Source organism: Schistocerca cancellata, chromosome 9, assembly GCF_023864275.1.
Source record: "Schistocerca cancellata isolate TAMUIC-IGC-003103 chromosome 9, iqSchCanc2.1, whole genome shotgun sequence".
NCBI classification, from domain to species: Eukaryota; Metazoa; Arthropoda; class Insecta; order Orthoptera; family Acrididae; genus Schistocerca; species Schistocerca cancellata.
This window is the reverse complement of record NC_064634.1, coordinates 500,244,380-500,260,996: the sequence shown is the minus strand read 5'-3', so window position 1 is coordinate 500,260,996 and position 16,617 is coordinate 500,244,380. Positions and strand designations below refer to the sequence as shown.

Sequence of the window (16,617 nt, the reverse complement as noted above, 5' to 3'; positions counted from 1 at the left end):
TTAATTAGGTTTGAGTAGTTCTAAGTTCTAGGGGACTGATGACCTCAGCTATTAAATCTCATAGTCCTCAGAGCCATTTGAACTGTTATGAAATGTACAGTTCACTGGACTACGGGAGAAGCGAAGTTTGTTTGCTGAAAGGGCTACCGTTTTTAACAGCTCCATAGAAGAAATTTACCAGAGTATCCATTGCTTAAGGAACTAGGCAGAATAGTTTTATAGCATAGGTTAATTAACAAGGATATCCAAGTGATGTTGAAAGTAGTCTTTTGGAACTCGGAAATTTGCCTTGTAACCTCAAGTAACGCATCTGCGCCTATAATTTTATATGACGTGGTCTTTATTATGTTACTACATTGGCTGTTGGAGAAACGGCCTTCAGGAATTACGAGTGGTTCCTTAAATGAATACAAGTAGAACGTTTAAATAAATATACCTCCGGAAATGCTTCCTATATCAGATATCTGCCATATTTGGCTTTTGAACTTCTGTGGGTATCGAGATGAAATTTGTCTAATGTTATTTCATCGTCATTGCTATTTTACCTAATATTAAACAGAATTAACCGTAGCTGATGCTAGAAATCTTAGTGTCACAGACAGTCTGTCTTTAACAGTAATGGATTTACTCATAATAATATTTAGATTGCCAGTTTTCGGTCCAATTATGAAGAGTATTTCTTCCATCTCTACCGCTGTCATTCTCATGAAATTTGATGCTGTTGTGGATTTTCATCGCGCCCCCTTCAGCGAGGTTCTCGCAGGCTCCAAAATCGTCCCGCCGCCTAATCCGCCCTCTTATCCGACACCAACACCGACGTTCACCTTCTTAACTTTGACACTAAGTGTTTTAAAAGTGCAGCTGCAGCCCGACGCTCTTACGAGGGTTGACTGAAAAGTTAAACCTCCACCTTCGTAAATCTTCAACAGTTGGTATGCGGCAGGTACTGGCTTGTTCTGCAGCCTCTTCTCTACAGCTCCAGGTGGCGAGAAGCCTTAGCATTGAACGGTTGTGTTGTTACAGTGTAAAGTACGGAACCCTGCGCAGACGGTCGGTCAATGCGATTTAAGCAACGTGCAGTCATTGAATTCATTACAGCAGAAGGTGTCACCCCAAAGGACATTCATCAGAGGATGAAAGCAGTTTATGGTGATTGTGTTGACGTGAGTGCTGTGCGTCTTCATTCTCGTAACGCGAGAGGAGTTCCTGGCAAATTTCAAGTAAGTGCGCTTTCATTTCAGGAGTCAGCATCCGGGGTACCCATCGTGCACAGGTCTTCCGATAGCCAAGCAAAGCAATAATGTGACGCACACGTTCTTGTGAAATGCCAATTGTGCTTACAATTTCTCTCTGAGTGATACGACGATCGTCCTGAATCAATCTGTCAACATTTTGCTTGTGAAACTCGGTGGTTGCTGTCACAGGACGTCCAACTCTTTGTTTGTCACGCTAGTCAGATGTTCCCGCCCCAACATCTTTAAACTTACTCGCCTAACGACGCACAGTACTCACATCAACACAACCACCATAAACTGCTTTCATTCTCTGATGAATCTCCTTTGAGGTGACACCTTCTGCTGTCAAGAATTCAATGACTGCACTTTGCTTAAACCACGTTGACCGACCGTCTGTGCAGGGTTCCATATTTCACACTGTAACAACGCAACCGTTCAATGGTAAGGCTTCACGCCAACTGGAGCTGTAGAGAAGAGGCTACGGAACAAGCCAGTACCTGCCGCATACCAATGCTACCAACTGTTGAAGAGTTGCGAAGGTGGAGGCTTTACTTTTCAGTCAACCCTCGTACATCGAAACCTCTTCCTTCACGCACAGAACTAAGGTAGAAAAATGTCACAGGAAGACGGTTAAAAGAGAAGTAGTTCTACTGCCATAATATTATTTACAAAATATGTTATCAGTATTGGCACGTTTCTACCACATGGCTATTAACTGTCATATGCATGTGCGAAGAGCGTATCGACCACCATTTGTGACGACATATACTATCTGCTATCGCATGATACTTGACCTTATGGTCGGAACTGGCCATTATTGACGAATAAAACATTGTATTCAAACAACAGACAACCTCAGTGGGACTTTGATGTTTTTTAATCGATATTTCAGGCGAGTGAACACAAACATCACGTAAACAAGTAAAACTAGAAATGCTTTCTTTCTCCTTAACGCGTGATGTAGCATATTTGTGAACGCCTCAGGAACTGTCTCTGGTGCATTCTCTTGAGTCACTGGTCTCGTAAACAGTAAATAACAGATCGTAAAGGGATGTCTTCTCAAAACTGTGCTACAAAATTCTGGGGCCTCACTTGCCTGTGTTAACGACACAGTAGGCTTGCGTTTCAAAAAATGGTTCAAATGGCTCTGAGCACTATGGGACTCAACTGTTGAGGTCATCAGTCCCCTAGAACTTAGAACTAGTTAAACCTAACTAACCTAAGGACATCACAAACATCCATGCCCGAGGCAGGATTCGAACCTGCGACCATAGCGGTCTTGCGGTTCCAGACTGCAGCGCCTTTAACCGCACGGCCACTTCGGCCGGCCTTGCCTTTCAATTTTAGTAGATTTCTCGGATATTTTTGTGAAAAATTTCGACGACAAAAAACATAAGGGGTACTGTTATTACTACAACATTACGCGACTCAACCCTGCTAACATTTGCTGAAAAATTCTTTTCGTTATTTTCCTGGTAATTTATTAACGGTGCGCTCTCGAGTGTATAGCCTTGTTGTTGGCTCCATTTTACGCACACAACTCAATTAGTAACTCAGCTCTGCACCTGTGAGCACACCATTATTCACCTTGTACATGTCTTCCATTTCTCTGCTACACTCGTTTCTTGATACAGATGGGTTTGGCGGACACAGTCAGTACTGATATAACTCTTGTGAGGCGATAACAGTTTCTTTTAGCACTAGCATCGCTTTTTGAGCCGGGAAGATAAGATATGGCATGCTGCGTGTCTGTTAAGCCTGTTTCTGCGTACGCTTGACTCAGTGCAGTGAGAATGCGGCGAAATGGCGCTGACTAAATTTCGAACGGGTGCTGTGCCGACGTCGTTACTGGAAACGATGTTGAAAGTGGCATGGCAGATTTCATTGTTACGGAGGATGCAGGTACAGTAAAACTGTACTAGCAACGACTTCAGTTAGAGTTTACAAGACATTGAAAAGCCTACATAAAGGGCGAGAGATTGGTTGCATTTTCGAGGTGTATGTGGTGACAGAAAGTCATCTTACGTGGTATAGAAGATTGCGTGAGGAAACGCCTAATGCACTTCGAATACTACTTTTCATTCTCAGGAAGATCGTAGGAGAAACGAATGATCGGCCTGTAACCGTATGGGTTGAACAAAATTCCATTTCTCGCATGTACCGCGAGATAGCCCAGTGTAACAAGGAACACTAAAGCACGGCTACGTAATGATAGTTACGTGTCTCACCTTGCGTTGCCTACGAGATACGTAAAGGCCTGTGCATGCCTCATTCCCGTTCTTGCCGTTTCTCATCGTTCAAGTTCCGCCGACAGATGTCATGTTATGTCCCTGTAGTTTAAAACTGCGGGTATACGTGTCTTGGGTATATTGCGAATTTTATGAGTGATATATTTCTGGTGGGTGGTTATTTTTTCGTCTTCAACAACAAGGTTACTGGTAAGCAAGTTCTTATGTAATAATTGATTTCAGAATCATTAATAGATTTTTATATGAATTACTATTTTTGTCGTCGCAAAATGCACGTGGGACCAAACGCACGTGTTTCTGAAAAAAAAGTCCAAAAATTTAATATTTTAAATAGAGTCATACATTACATACATTAATTGCAAAATGCAAATAGTGAGGTAGGGTAGAATTTACTGAACACCAAACAGCGTTCTAGTTGCATTTTGCTACCAACTAGTTGAATAAAGAAAAATGGCTCTAAGCACTATGGGACTTAACATCTGAGGTCATCAGTCCCCTAGACTCAGAACTACTTAAACCTAAGTAACCTAAGGACATCACGCACATCCATGCCCGAGGCAGGATTCGAATCTGCGACCGCAGCAGCAGTGCGGTTCCGGACTGAAGCGCCTAGAACTGCTCGGCCACAGAGTTGAATGAAATCGGAGCATTTATCTTCCATGTGCGTTGTGTAAAAGAAAACGTGTTCTTGCAATATAATACACCTCACATCTCTGGATATTTAGTAGAGTTTGGATTTGTCCTATATATAGAAACACAGATCTTACTTTTCTGTATTTATTGCAGGGTATCACTAATAAATACATTTATTGAACGACTGATGAGAAAAGAAGCAATAATGGTGTATTGTTACGTTCCATTGTTTAAAAACGAAGACTCAGAAGAGGTCGATGCCTCATTCTATAAATTGCCAGCAAATGGCGACTTGCATAAAAAATGTTTAAAGCTGTATCGGCACCAGAGAAAAAGAGTATTTGGTAACCTTCCAAAAAATCGGTAGTACGTAGTCATTTTGACGATAGCTACCTTAGTATTTTTACCAAAAGTAGAGTTCTTCCCAATTTCATTTCAATAATTTTCCCTGGATACCCATCATATAAGCAGTCAAAAACTGAAAGCCCACACAGAAAACAAAAATACTTTAAAACTTCCTTCAGTTCGCACGTAAGTAGTCTCGGCCATTTGTCCCGCGCTGCCCGTGAGAATGTGGCAATAGAAACTGCGGCTGACATTGACAACGACACTTTCAATAAAGTAGTCAATCTAGAACCGCGTGACCGCTACGGTCGCAGGTTCGAATCCTGCCTCGGGCATGGATGTGTGTGATGTCCTTGGGTTAGTTAGGTTTAAGCAGTTGTAAGTTCTAGGGGACTGATGATCATAGAAGTTTAGTCCCATAGTGCTCAGAGCCAGAGGCGGGAATTCAAGTGGACATACGAGCACCTTGTAAGAGTTTCTGCTCTTCTTATGGGAATATGGGGCAGCATTATTCAGGAGGGAAAAACAAAATCATGGCGAGGCTGCGTGCAGAAAATAGAACACTAACGGTAAAACTCCAAGCTACAAATTAAAGGAAAGTGTGAACTCATATGTAGTAATAAACGTAGAGTTCCGTATTAGTACAATATTATCCTGTTGTTTAATTCCCTGTGTTTATATTTCACATTAAACTAATCTGAGGGAGGTAGTTATGACTTGTACTATGCACTCTTTAATTTTCATGCGATTTTTCGAAGTAATATAAAGATTTCCATTATTATGCCATTTACACACGTAATAAAGTACAGAGAAATAACGACGACATCGACTGATCGTATCGGGTCTACGGGCGCGGTGCCAAATTAGAGCTCGGAAAAGCAGCTCGATGCGTAGGCATTACGTATCTCGTAGGCAACGCCCCTCGCTTCACACTATTTACGCCTTCGGCTGCGCTCTTAGAGGCGGGGTGCGGGACAGCTCAGCCAATCACTGGGTCAGCATAGCCGCAGCGGTGGCGGCAACGGCCCAGGCACGCTGCCGCTAGATTCGCCCCGCTCGTTCGGCCCGCTGACGCGGCAATTAATTTTCAATCGCGAACCCGTGTCGCTGCGTCGGGCGGAAGTGGCCGCAACAGAAACGGCGAGTCACGGCGCCAGTAATGGCTGGCCGATTAGAGCAGACAGGGGGCAGAGAGAGAGAGAAAGAGAAAGAGGCCGACGCCGTTAACTCACTGCCGTGTATCTGCGCCTAGCGGGCGAGCAAAGGCACGTTGGAAACCACGGCACTGTGAACGGGGATACCAGAGTCCTTCGCCGCTGAAACTATGGAGGCGTATTCTCCGCAGAGTGCACTACAGGTGCAAGCTAGAATCTGTCTCTCTGTGGAGGTTTCAGGACAAAAGTATGCTGGTTGTCAAAACTTACGCTATATGCTTTTGCCTGAGTAGACAGTTTAAATAACTAGATTTGCGGACACTTAAATAAGTAAGCTGCTGTTGTTGTAGTCTTCAATCCGAAGACTGGTTTGATGCAGATCTTCATACTACTCAACACTGTGAAAGCCCCTTCATCTCGGAATAACTACAACTTTCATCTCTCTGAATCTGCGTGCTGTATTTGTCTCTTGGTCTCCCTCTACAATTTTCCCCGCACACCTCCCTCCAATACTAAATTGTTGATACCTTACTGTTTCAGAGTGTGTCCTGTAATCTGATCCCTTCTCCTACTCAGGTTGCACCACAAATTTCTTTTCTCCCCAGTTCAGGTCAGTACCTCTTCATTAGTTACGTGATCTACTCATATAATCTTCAGCATTCTCCTGTAGCACCATGTTTCAAACTGTTTATCGTCCATGTAGCATTTCCATACAGGGCCACATTCCAGAAAAATACTTTCAGAAAAGATTGCCTGAGACTTCAATCTATATTCGATGTTAAAAAATTTGCTTTCTTCAGAAACACTTTTCTTGCCGTTGCCAGGCTACATTTTATATCCTCTCCACTTCGACCATCATGAGTTATTTTGCTTTCCAAATAGCAAAAACTCGTACTCGTATACTACTTTAAGTGTCTAATTTCCTAATCTAATTGCCGGCCGCTGTGGCCGAGCGATTCTAAGAGCTTCAGTCCGGAACCGCGCTGCTGCTACGGTCGCATGTTCAAGTCCTCCTTCGGGCATGGGTGTGTGAGTTTGTCCTTAGGATAATTTAGGTTAAGTAGTGTGTAAGCTTAGGGACTGATGACCTTAGCAGTTTCGTACACATTTTACAATGCTATTTATTTATTTAAACAGCACCGTTACCGGTTTCGAACCGACAGGTTCACGTTTTACATTACCTTTCGCCTTTAGCTTCCACAACTGACGAAATTTCCTTGCGGTGGGTGTGCCCTACAACCAGAACAAGATGTGAGACAATGTCTTTTTAACTATAGTTGTGCCTCACAACGATTTTAAGTGATGTAAACAAATTAGTAAAGGGAAGATGTTTCGGTTTGTTACAATGAAGCATCCGCGCCATTATGCTCCATTGCAGAAGGGTTATGATCTTGCAGCAACGAAAACTGTATAATGCACTTTTTATGTATATTTTTGCACGTAATGCATATACATAAAAAATGCGTTATACAGCTATGTTCTATTGCAGACTGCTTACGATCTTTCAGCAGCGAAAACTGTGTTCGTGATGAAACATGAATTAAATGTATAATAGCGTATTTTGCACGAAAAATGTTCATTTTGACTACTTCAGCAGATATTGGACCTCGTTTTTCAAATTTCAGAAATCGGCAAATATTGCACGGATAATCCGCGAACAGGATGATCCGTGTCTTTATATACGCCATTTTGCGGTGTTACGGCTTTGAAAACGTTGACTGAAATACACTGTTTGAAATCCGGAATTAAGCATAAAATACGGCTTGGTGAAGACTTTCTACAACTTGCATAGAAAAGACACTGCACTTACAATCGTCGACGCACATAAAAAATGGTTCAAATGGCTCTGAGCACTATGGGACTTAACATCTGTGGTCATCAGTCCCCTAGAACTTAGAACTACTTAAACCTAACTAACCTAAGGACATCACACACATCCATGCCCGAGGCAGGATTCGAACCTGCGACCGTAGCAGTCGCGCAGTTCCGGACTGAGCGCCTAGAACCGCTAGACCACCGCGGCCGGCGCACATAAAAGAAAAGGGAGTGAGAGACGGATGTAGGCTTTCACGGATGTCGCTGATGTATAGTAAAGGAAACCGAGGAGGAATTTGGAGAAGAATCAAAGACCGTAAAGTCTGCCAATGATCAAGCAATTCTGTCAGACGCTGCAAAGAATTTAGAGGATCAGTTGTAATTAACGGATACTGTTTGAGAAGACAATACAAAGCGAACATCATGTAGCGGGGCTTTAAATTTCGCCGCGCTACACTCGTTCCCTCAGATAAAATTATCCCGTCGCAGCGGCATGAGCGCTCGGCGGCAGAGAAAATACCAAAATTGTAACCTTTTTTGTTTTCTATCCGTTTTCAATTGTCTCTTGTTAGCCGTAGCTTAAGGCAGACGTGATCGGATGCTGACGTAAAAACTTAATGGCTAATCTTGATCTGATTGTAATGTGTAGACATTGTGGAAGTTATTAAGAAAGTCGGTGGATGGAAGTAGCAAAGTGAATTAAATTGCATACAGTATCAAGATGATTTTCATTGGTATAAATTAGTGATCCCTGGACTATTGCAAGATTTCGGAGCAGATTTTATCACGCTGAAATGAAGGAGATTTTTGAAGACGTGGACGCCACCCGAAAGAAGATAAGTTAATCTGGTAAAGGATGATCTCTCGTCTACGCCATTTCCCCCTGTCAGTTACATTCTGTTATTCTCTGTTTCTTTTCAATACTTTTTGTAGTGGAAATTGGTTTAACTTTTGCTCAAAAACGCCACAAGGACCACCCCAACAATAGCTTTTCCGAATAACGAAGTCCGATACCTTTTCTGTTATACGAAGTCCGATCTGCATTTCTTTCATTCTTTCCCTTTTTCACGGTCTCTCTTCTCCCATTTTTTTTTAATTAACCACTACAATCAACAAAAGTAAAGGAAGCGTAATAGAGTAAAATTGAATTTAGTAAGGTGATGATGATAGAATTCGATTAGGGTATGAGATGCTTAAACTAATAGAAGAGTTTTGTACTTCGGACAAAAAAAAGTACAAAATATATAAGTTGCAGAACTGTGGTAACAATGAAACGTTTGTGAAAAAAGAAATAATTTTATATTTAATGTAAATTGAAGTTTTAACATAAAGAATGATTGAAACTAAGCTGTCAGAGTAAGCGATTAAGTTACAGTCAAAAAGTTCAAGTCCGTTATTAGTGTGTACTCTTATGGAGTACCTTATTCTAGATAGTTTGAGTCTTCACATACGAATATTAATTTTTTATTTAAACATATACAAAGGTACAGCGCAGTATACCAACAGTCAGGGTGTTACCATAAAATTAATTGAAGTAGTTGTATTTATAGTATAAACTTTAAATCTGTATATCCGTCTCTTAAAATTCTGCTACCAAATTGTACTTATATCGTCGATTATATGAAGTAAGGAGGTAACACTAGTATGTACTAGTGTTGCAACCGGTTTGCTGTACAGCACTCTTTGTGGAGTGTCGGAGCCTGATACGAATGATGGACGTCACATGACGTCTGTCACTCGAACGGCGGTCGAGGGGAGATGTCCGGTTGTATGTCCGATAGGTGTCTGTCCTTATGTTGCTCACATACATGACACGGACGGTTGCAGTCACGGTAAGGGGCTTTTTTTATTGTAGGTTTCAAATCAGTATGACGGATTGATGTTAAACGTAACTGTCCTTTTGTAGTGTTCCTCTTTGGTAGGGGGTCGATCATTTTGTTATGATAAATTCCGTGATGAGCTTTTATACAGTGAATGGATTTCTGTGTTGTTTTCCGTCTTCTCTAATACATCCTTAAGACGTCTGTTAGTATTTTGTCGAATCTTGGGTGGTTTGATGGCGATAACTGCGCTGTTACGAAAACAACCCTTTTTAGGTCGTCAGTCCTCTGTGTGGTTTGAGTTGGCCCATCAGCCAACTCCTCTCCTGTGGCAGCCACCCCATCACGGAGCAGCACTTGCACAATACGTCCACAGTTGTTCGCTGGATATATTCCAGTCTCTGTTTTCCCCTTCAGTTTTTACGCTCTACAGGTCCCTCTTCTAACATGCAACAGCTCCCTATAGCACCGTGCGAGCTACTCTTTGATGTATTAAAACAAGTCCTATCGTACACTTTTTTACTGTCAATGTACCGATTTCTGGGAGAACCTCTTCACTTCCTGTATTATGACAGCATGTAATTTTCAGTATCCTTCTACGGCACCACATATCAAAAGTTTCGATTCCCTTCTTTTCTGTTTTTCCCACACTTCACGATTCGCGTAACTTAAAGGAATGTCTTAATGCATCCAGTGGCAGTCAGTGCGCGGAATGTCAGATACTCTGTGAAAGCTGTAGACTCTTTTGCAGGCGGAATAGCGAACAGATATGCTGGACCCTGTGGTGTGCGTACTGTAAGACCTTCCGTACACACACCATCAGATTATTTGACTTGTCCCTCTAACGAAGTAGGCTAGTGTCAGCAGTATGCCTCGTGGTCTTATCGTGGCGTGTTTATCTTCTGCCGTTAGGTCAGACGATAGAAATGCCACTTGCACGCTTAGAGTAGCAGATTGACGGTGACCAACTTTAAACAGAACTTGATTAATTTTCACACACATTTATTAAAATAGCAACAAGCATAAACCTTACGTAACTTGATTCTGGATGCTGTTTACAATTGAAAATCTGAAGTTCCTTTGGTCTTGGTACGTTAATCTTATTCTCACATATCTCTGATACTTGACAAAGTGTCTATACATTTCTCTTCATGGTTATATACAGGAATATGGTAATCTTATTAGGCGCAGACTGAAACTGGACTATAGACTGGTGCAGACTGATGCAGACAGGTGCAGACTAATGCAGACTGACTAATCGGAGGTCTGTACACCGGTTTAATACCTCGAGCGTTCAGGTATCACTGCGCGAGTGTGATCCGCGAGGAGAAAAGGTTCTACGTTAGCAGAAATCTCATTGGCTGCGTTACATATTAATACGCTGATCGGCGGAAGCAGAATTTGGTCCGTCTCTAAAGCAGCGCCATCTCGTAGTGCAAAGACGGACGAGCGCTGCGCCTGCGCTGTTGTGCTTAGCGGGGCGCGCTCTAGTGGGAAAGTTGTGTACGCGCTGACTATGCGGAACCATGTACACAACAGACCCTCAAAAGCCGAGTACGTGGCAGTCCGGTCTTGCGAGTGAGGCGAGTGCAGCCGAGGGTGGTTTCAGGGAAGAGAAGACTGTGGCGGAGCGCCGTGTGCGTGGCTCAGTGCCTCGTGCTGTAGCCGCTGCAGCCGCTCCGGCGGCCAGGCCAGCCTCGTCCTTGGCACGGTGATCTCCCGGCGCGGCGCCGTCACCGAGGCAACGCCAGGCAGGGCTAGGTCGCCTCGCCGCCTGCGCGGCCGCCAAACGCCGTTTTTCCCGCGTCGCTGTCTTCAGCGAAGCCCGGCGCCGCGACGACCGAAGGCGCGTCTCTTGCAGACGCGTACGCCACGTGCGGCGGCGGCGAGGCCCGCCTCTCGGACCGCCGCGGCTCCGCCCCGTGCCGCGTGCACACGTGTCGCCGGCGACCGTCCGCCAGCCGGCGAGGCCGCGCGAGTAACTGACCCCGATCCGCGAGTTGATTCACGCACGTTTACTCAGCAGCTCGCTTACTGACACCGTTTTCAGTCGTACGCGGAGCCATTTGAGACCTCGCTTGAGGATCACGAGTACTGTGGCAGCGAAAGATCAGATGGCTGTGCCCCGACGAAGCGTACAAATAACACCGCACCGCTGATCATCTCAGTATGCATACATGTGGTGGTGGTGGTTAGTGTTTAACGTCCCGTCGACAACGAAGTCATTAGAGACGGAGCGCAAGCTCGGGTTAGGGAAGGATTGGGAAGGAAATCGGCCGTGCCCTTTCAAAGGAACCATCCCGGCATTTGCCTGAAACGATTTAGGGAAATCACAGAAAACCTAAATCAGGATGGCTGGAGACGGGATTGAACCGTCGTCCTCCCGAATGCGAGTCCAGTGTGCTAACCACTGCGCCACCTCGCTCGGTTTAGTATGCATACATTGAAGAGCTAAAACATTGTGACCACACGCTTAGTAGCTTGTTTGTCCGTATTTGGAACGAAATACACCACAGGTTCTGCGTATCAGCGATCCGACTGTTCGTTGCTATGTTTGCGGAGGTATATGACATTAGATGTCTATGCACGGATCGTGTAATTCGCGTAAATAACGGGCGTACGCGGCGATGACGCCCGATAGCGACCCACATGGGTGCCGTATGATTTACACTACTGACAATTAAAATTGCTACACCAAGAAGAAATGTAGATGATAAACGAGTATTCATTGGACAAATATATCATACTAGAACTGACATGTGATTACATTTTCACGCAATTCAGGTGCATAGATCCTGAGAAATCAGTACCCAGAACAACCACCTCTAGCCGTAATAACGGCCTTGATACGCCTGGGCATCGAGTCTAACACAGCTTGGATGGCGTGTACAGGTACAGCTTCCCATGCTGCTTCAACACGATACCACAGTTCATCAAGAGTAGGGACTGGCGTATTGTGACGAGCCAGTTGCTGGGTCACCATTGACCACACGTTTTCAGTTGGTGAGAGATCTGGAGAATGTGCTGGCCCGGGAAGCAGTCGAACATTTTCTGTATCCAGAAAGGCCCGTACAGGACCTGCAACATGCGGTCGTGCAGTATCCTGCTGAAATGTAGGGTTTCGCAGGTACCGAATGAAGGGTAGAGCCACGGGTCGTAACACATCTGAAATATAACGCCCACTGTTCAAAGTGTTGTCAATGCGAACAAGAGGTGACCGAGACGTGTAACCAATGGCACCGCATACCATCACGCCGGGTGATACGCCAATATGGCGATGCCGAATACACGTTTCCAATGTGCGTTCACCGCGATATCACCAAACACGGATGCGACCATCATGATGCTGTAAACAGAACCTGGATTCATCCGAAAAAATGACGTTTTGCCATTGGTGCACCGAGGTTCGTCGTTGAGTACACCATCGCAGGCGCTCCTGTCTGTGATGCAGCGTCAAGGGTAACCGCAGCCATGGTCTCCGAGCTGATAGTCCGTGCTGCTGCAAACGTCGTCGAACTGTTCGTGCAGATGGTTGTTGTCTTGCAAACGTCCCCATCTGCTGCACGATGCGTTACAGTCATGCGGATAAGATGCCTGTCATCTCGAGTGCTAGTGATACGAGGCCGTTGGCATCCAGCACGGCGTTCCGTATTACCCTCCTGAACCTACCGATTCCATATTCTGCTAACAGTCATTGGATCTCGACCAACGCGAGCAGCAATGTCGCGATACGATAAACCGCAATCGCGATAGGCTACAATCCGACCTTTATCAAAGTCGGAAACGTGATGGTACGCATTTCTCCTCATTGCACGAGTCATCGAAACAACATTTCACCAGGAAACGCCGGTCAACTGCTGTTTGTGTATGAGAAATGGGCTGGAAACTTTCCTCATGTCAGCACGTTGTAGGTGTCGCCACTGGCGCCAACCTTTTGTGAGTGCTCTGAAAAGCTAATCATTTGCATATCACAGCATCTTCTTCCTGTCGGTTAAATTTCGCGTCTGCAGCACGTCATCTTCGTGGTGTGGCAATTTTAATGGCCAGTAGTGTAGGTGCAGTTGTAGCCGCTGCGCGGCCTCCCTGACCGGACTGCGTCCCGTGTGCCCGCAGCACGCCAACAACGTGCGCACGGCGGCCGAGGAGTACATGGCGCGGCGGCTGGCGCGCCGCTCGGCCAGCAGCGCCAACCTGATGAGCGCGTCGCTGTCGGCCACCGGCTCCATAGCGCGGCCCGTCATCGAGGCCGGGCCCGTCCACTTCCTGCCCGCCGCCCAGCCGGGCACCTTCTTCGCGCGCGACAACGTCTCCAACTTCATCCGCTGGTGCCGGCACGCGCTCGGCGTCTTCGAGTGCCTGCTCTTCGAGACCGACGACCTCATCCTGCGCAAGAACGAGCGCAACGTCATCCTCTGCCTGCTCGACGTCGCGCGCCGCGGCGCCAAGTGAGTACAAACTCAAACTAACTCTTTTATTAACACTGACAACAGAATTTTCCCTGACGAAGACAACTCGAACTAAACCTATTCGTTTATTATCCAGAAAATACACGGCCAACGCAGTCTGACAGCTATACCGGTTGATCAAAAAGTCAGTATAAATTTGAAAAAAACCACGGAATAATGTAGATAGAGAGGTAAAAATTGACACACATGCTTGGAATAACATGGGGTTTTATTAGAACCAACAAAAAAAAACAACATATTGTTACACGCGTGAAAGATCTCTTGCGCGCATCGTTTGTTGGTGATCGTGTGCTCAGCCGCCACTTTCATCATGCTTGGCCTCCCAGGTCCCCAGACCTCAGTCCGTGTGACTTTTATCTTTGGGGTTACCTGAAGTCGCAAGTGTATCGTGATCGACTGACATCTCTAGGGATGCTGAAAGACAACATCCGACGGCAATGTCTCACCATAACTCCGGACATGCTTTTACAGTGCTGTTCATAACATTATTCCTCGACTAAAGATATTGTTGAGGACTGATGATGGACATATTGAGCATTTCCTGTAAACAACATCATCTTTGCTTTGTCTTACTTTATTATGGTAATTATTGCTATTCTGATCACATGAAGCGCTATCTGTCGGACATTTTTTGAACGTTTCTATTTTTTTGGTTGTAATAAAACCCCATGTCATTCCAAGAATGTGCGTCAATTTGTACCTCTCTATCTGCATTATTCCGTGATTTATTCAGTTTTCAAATTTATACTGACTTTTTGATCACACGATACATTGACAACATTGAGATGCCCTGCTTAACCCACAGGACAGGACAGATTGAATAAATTGTGGAAAGGAGGCAAAATAAGGGCTGTCAGTTACACTCTACATACAACTTTATTATTTGAATAAACGTTACAAGATCGCCAAAAATATTTTCTTAAGGAAAAAAAAGACAGCTTTAATCCTTGGACCTTAATTACCGGATGAAATCCACTTTAATTTAAAAACGGCTGAAGGCCAATAACTTAATCATAATAACATAATCAGAAATTTAAATTAATAACATAATCAGAAACTTAAAAAGCAAGCCTTATCTTAAAACAATTCTTTAGTTAGACTGAAGTAAACAAGTTAAATTCAAACCGGCTGAAGGCCGAACTATTAAAACTCCAAAACATTATTTTTTTTAAATACCAAAGTCCTTACGTGAAACAGTTCTTTAATTTAGGCTGAAGGCCTTAAGAACAAACAACTGAAACACAAACTGGCTGAAGGCCGAACACTTAAAAATTCAATAGGTTTATGTAAACAAGTTAAATTCAAATCGGCTGAAGGCCGAAGACTTAAAAATTTTAAAAAAATAATTTAATTGCCAAAGGGCTTTAAACTAGGCTAAAGGCCTTAAGAGTAAAACAACTCTAATTTAAAACACAAAACCGGCTAGAAGCCATACAAGTACCAACAACAAGAACAAATTAAAATAAAATAAGGCAATCCATACAAGGGCGGCCAGATGTTCGAGGGTCGGCCTGTAATTCAGACACTAAAGCTCGCTTAGGCGAGACAGGCAGTCGGGCCAACCATTCACGATCCGACGACAACCCAACCGACCGCCAGTCAACGGACCCACCGACAAGATAGCTTCCAATTCAGCCGACCAGGGCACAACAGGAAGTTCAACGAAACAACGTTGGAGACATTGGCATCCACAACCAGTCATACACGGAGCTGTCATACTACACACCGTGCTGGACAGAAACAACACGATGAGGAAATTACACTGCCTGAAATTTACGTTAACGTTCAGGGCAGGTAACCGGAACGTTAACGGCCACAAGGGAGAAGATACCCGCGAGACACTAAAGGCACAATCGCAATGACGGTTTAATCCAGCGCACAGCATGAGCCAGCCACGGCTCAACCATGACTTCCAATAATTAACACAAAAGAATGGCTCTGTATTTCAAGAAGTTCCAACAATAAAAGAAATCCAAAAATATGAAATTAAAGAAGTATGAAACTACCTCCAACTCTGCTAATTGCCTATACTCATTTCAATCACGAATCCCAACAGTTTAAATCCCATTTTTTTCATAAGTCACCTACTTCACAGAAAATCTTCATAACACGAACTACAGCAATTACAGCAACTACAAACTACAGCCAGCTACATAAAAAGATTCTAACTACCATAATCTCTAACTACTAGCAGGCATATGCTTAGTGAAAGAAAGAAATGTTGAAGAGCAAACAATGTACACTCCTGGAAATTGAAATAAGAACACCGTGAATTCATTGTCCCAGGAAGGGGAAACTTTATTGACACATTCCTGGGGTCAGATACATCACATGATCACACTGACAGAACCACAGGCACATAGACACAGGCAACAGAGCATGCACAATGTCGGCACTAATACAGTGTATATCCACCTTTCGCAGCAATGCAGGCTGTTATTCTCCCATGGAGACGATCGTAGAGATGCTGGATGTAGTCCTGTGGAACGGCTTGCCATGCCATTTCCACCTGGCGCCTCAGTTGGACCAGCGTTCGTGCTGGACGTGCAGACCGCGTGAGACGACGCTTCATCCAGTCCCAAACATGCTCAATGGGGGACAGATCCGGAGATCTTGCTGGCCAGGGTAGTTGACTTACACCTTCTAGAGCACGTTGGGTGGCACGGGATACATGCGGACGTGCATTGTCCTGTTGGAACAGCAAGTTCCCTTGCCGGTCTAGGAATGGTAGAACGATGGGTTCGATGACGGTTTGGATGTACCGTGCACTATTCAGTGTCCCCTCGACGATCACCAGTGGTGTACGGCCAGTGTAGGAGATCGCTCCCCACACCATGATGCCGGGTGTTGGCCCTGTGTGCCTCGGTCGTATGCAGTCCTGATTGTGGCGCTCACCTGCA

The 16,617-nt window shown here is 44.6% G+C and overlaps 1 protein-coding gene across 1 annotated transcript in view; it reads left to right on the top strand.

The window, feature by feature from the left end:
* LOC126101522 (GAS2-like protein pickled eggs) overlaps positions 1 to 13,700 on the top strand; it is a 274,515-nt gene extending 260,815 nt beyond the window's left edge. The window contains exon 3 of the mRNA XM_049912164.1: positions 13,365 to 13,700. Within this exon, the coding sequence (XP_049768121.1) occupies positions 13,365 to 13,700 (336 nt within the window). The remainder of the gene's footprint in view (positions 1 to 13,364) is intronic.
* Positions 13,701 to 16,617: the final 2,917 nt, after the last annotated feature.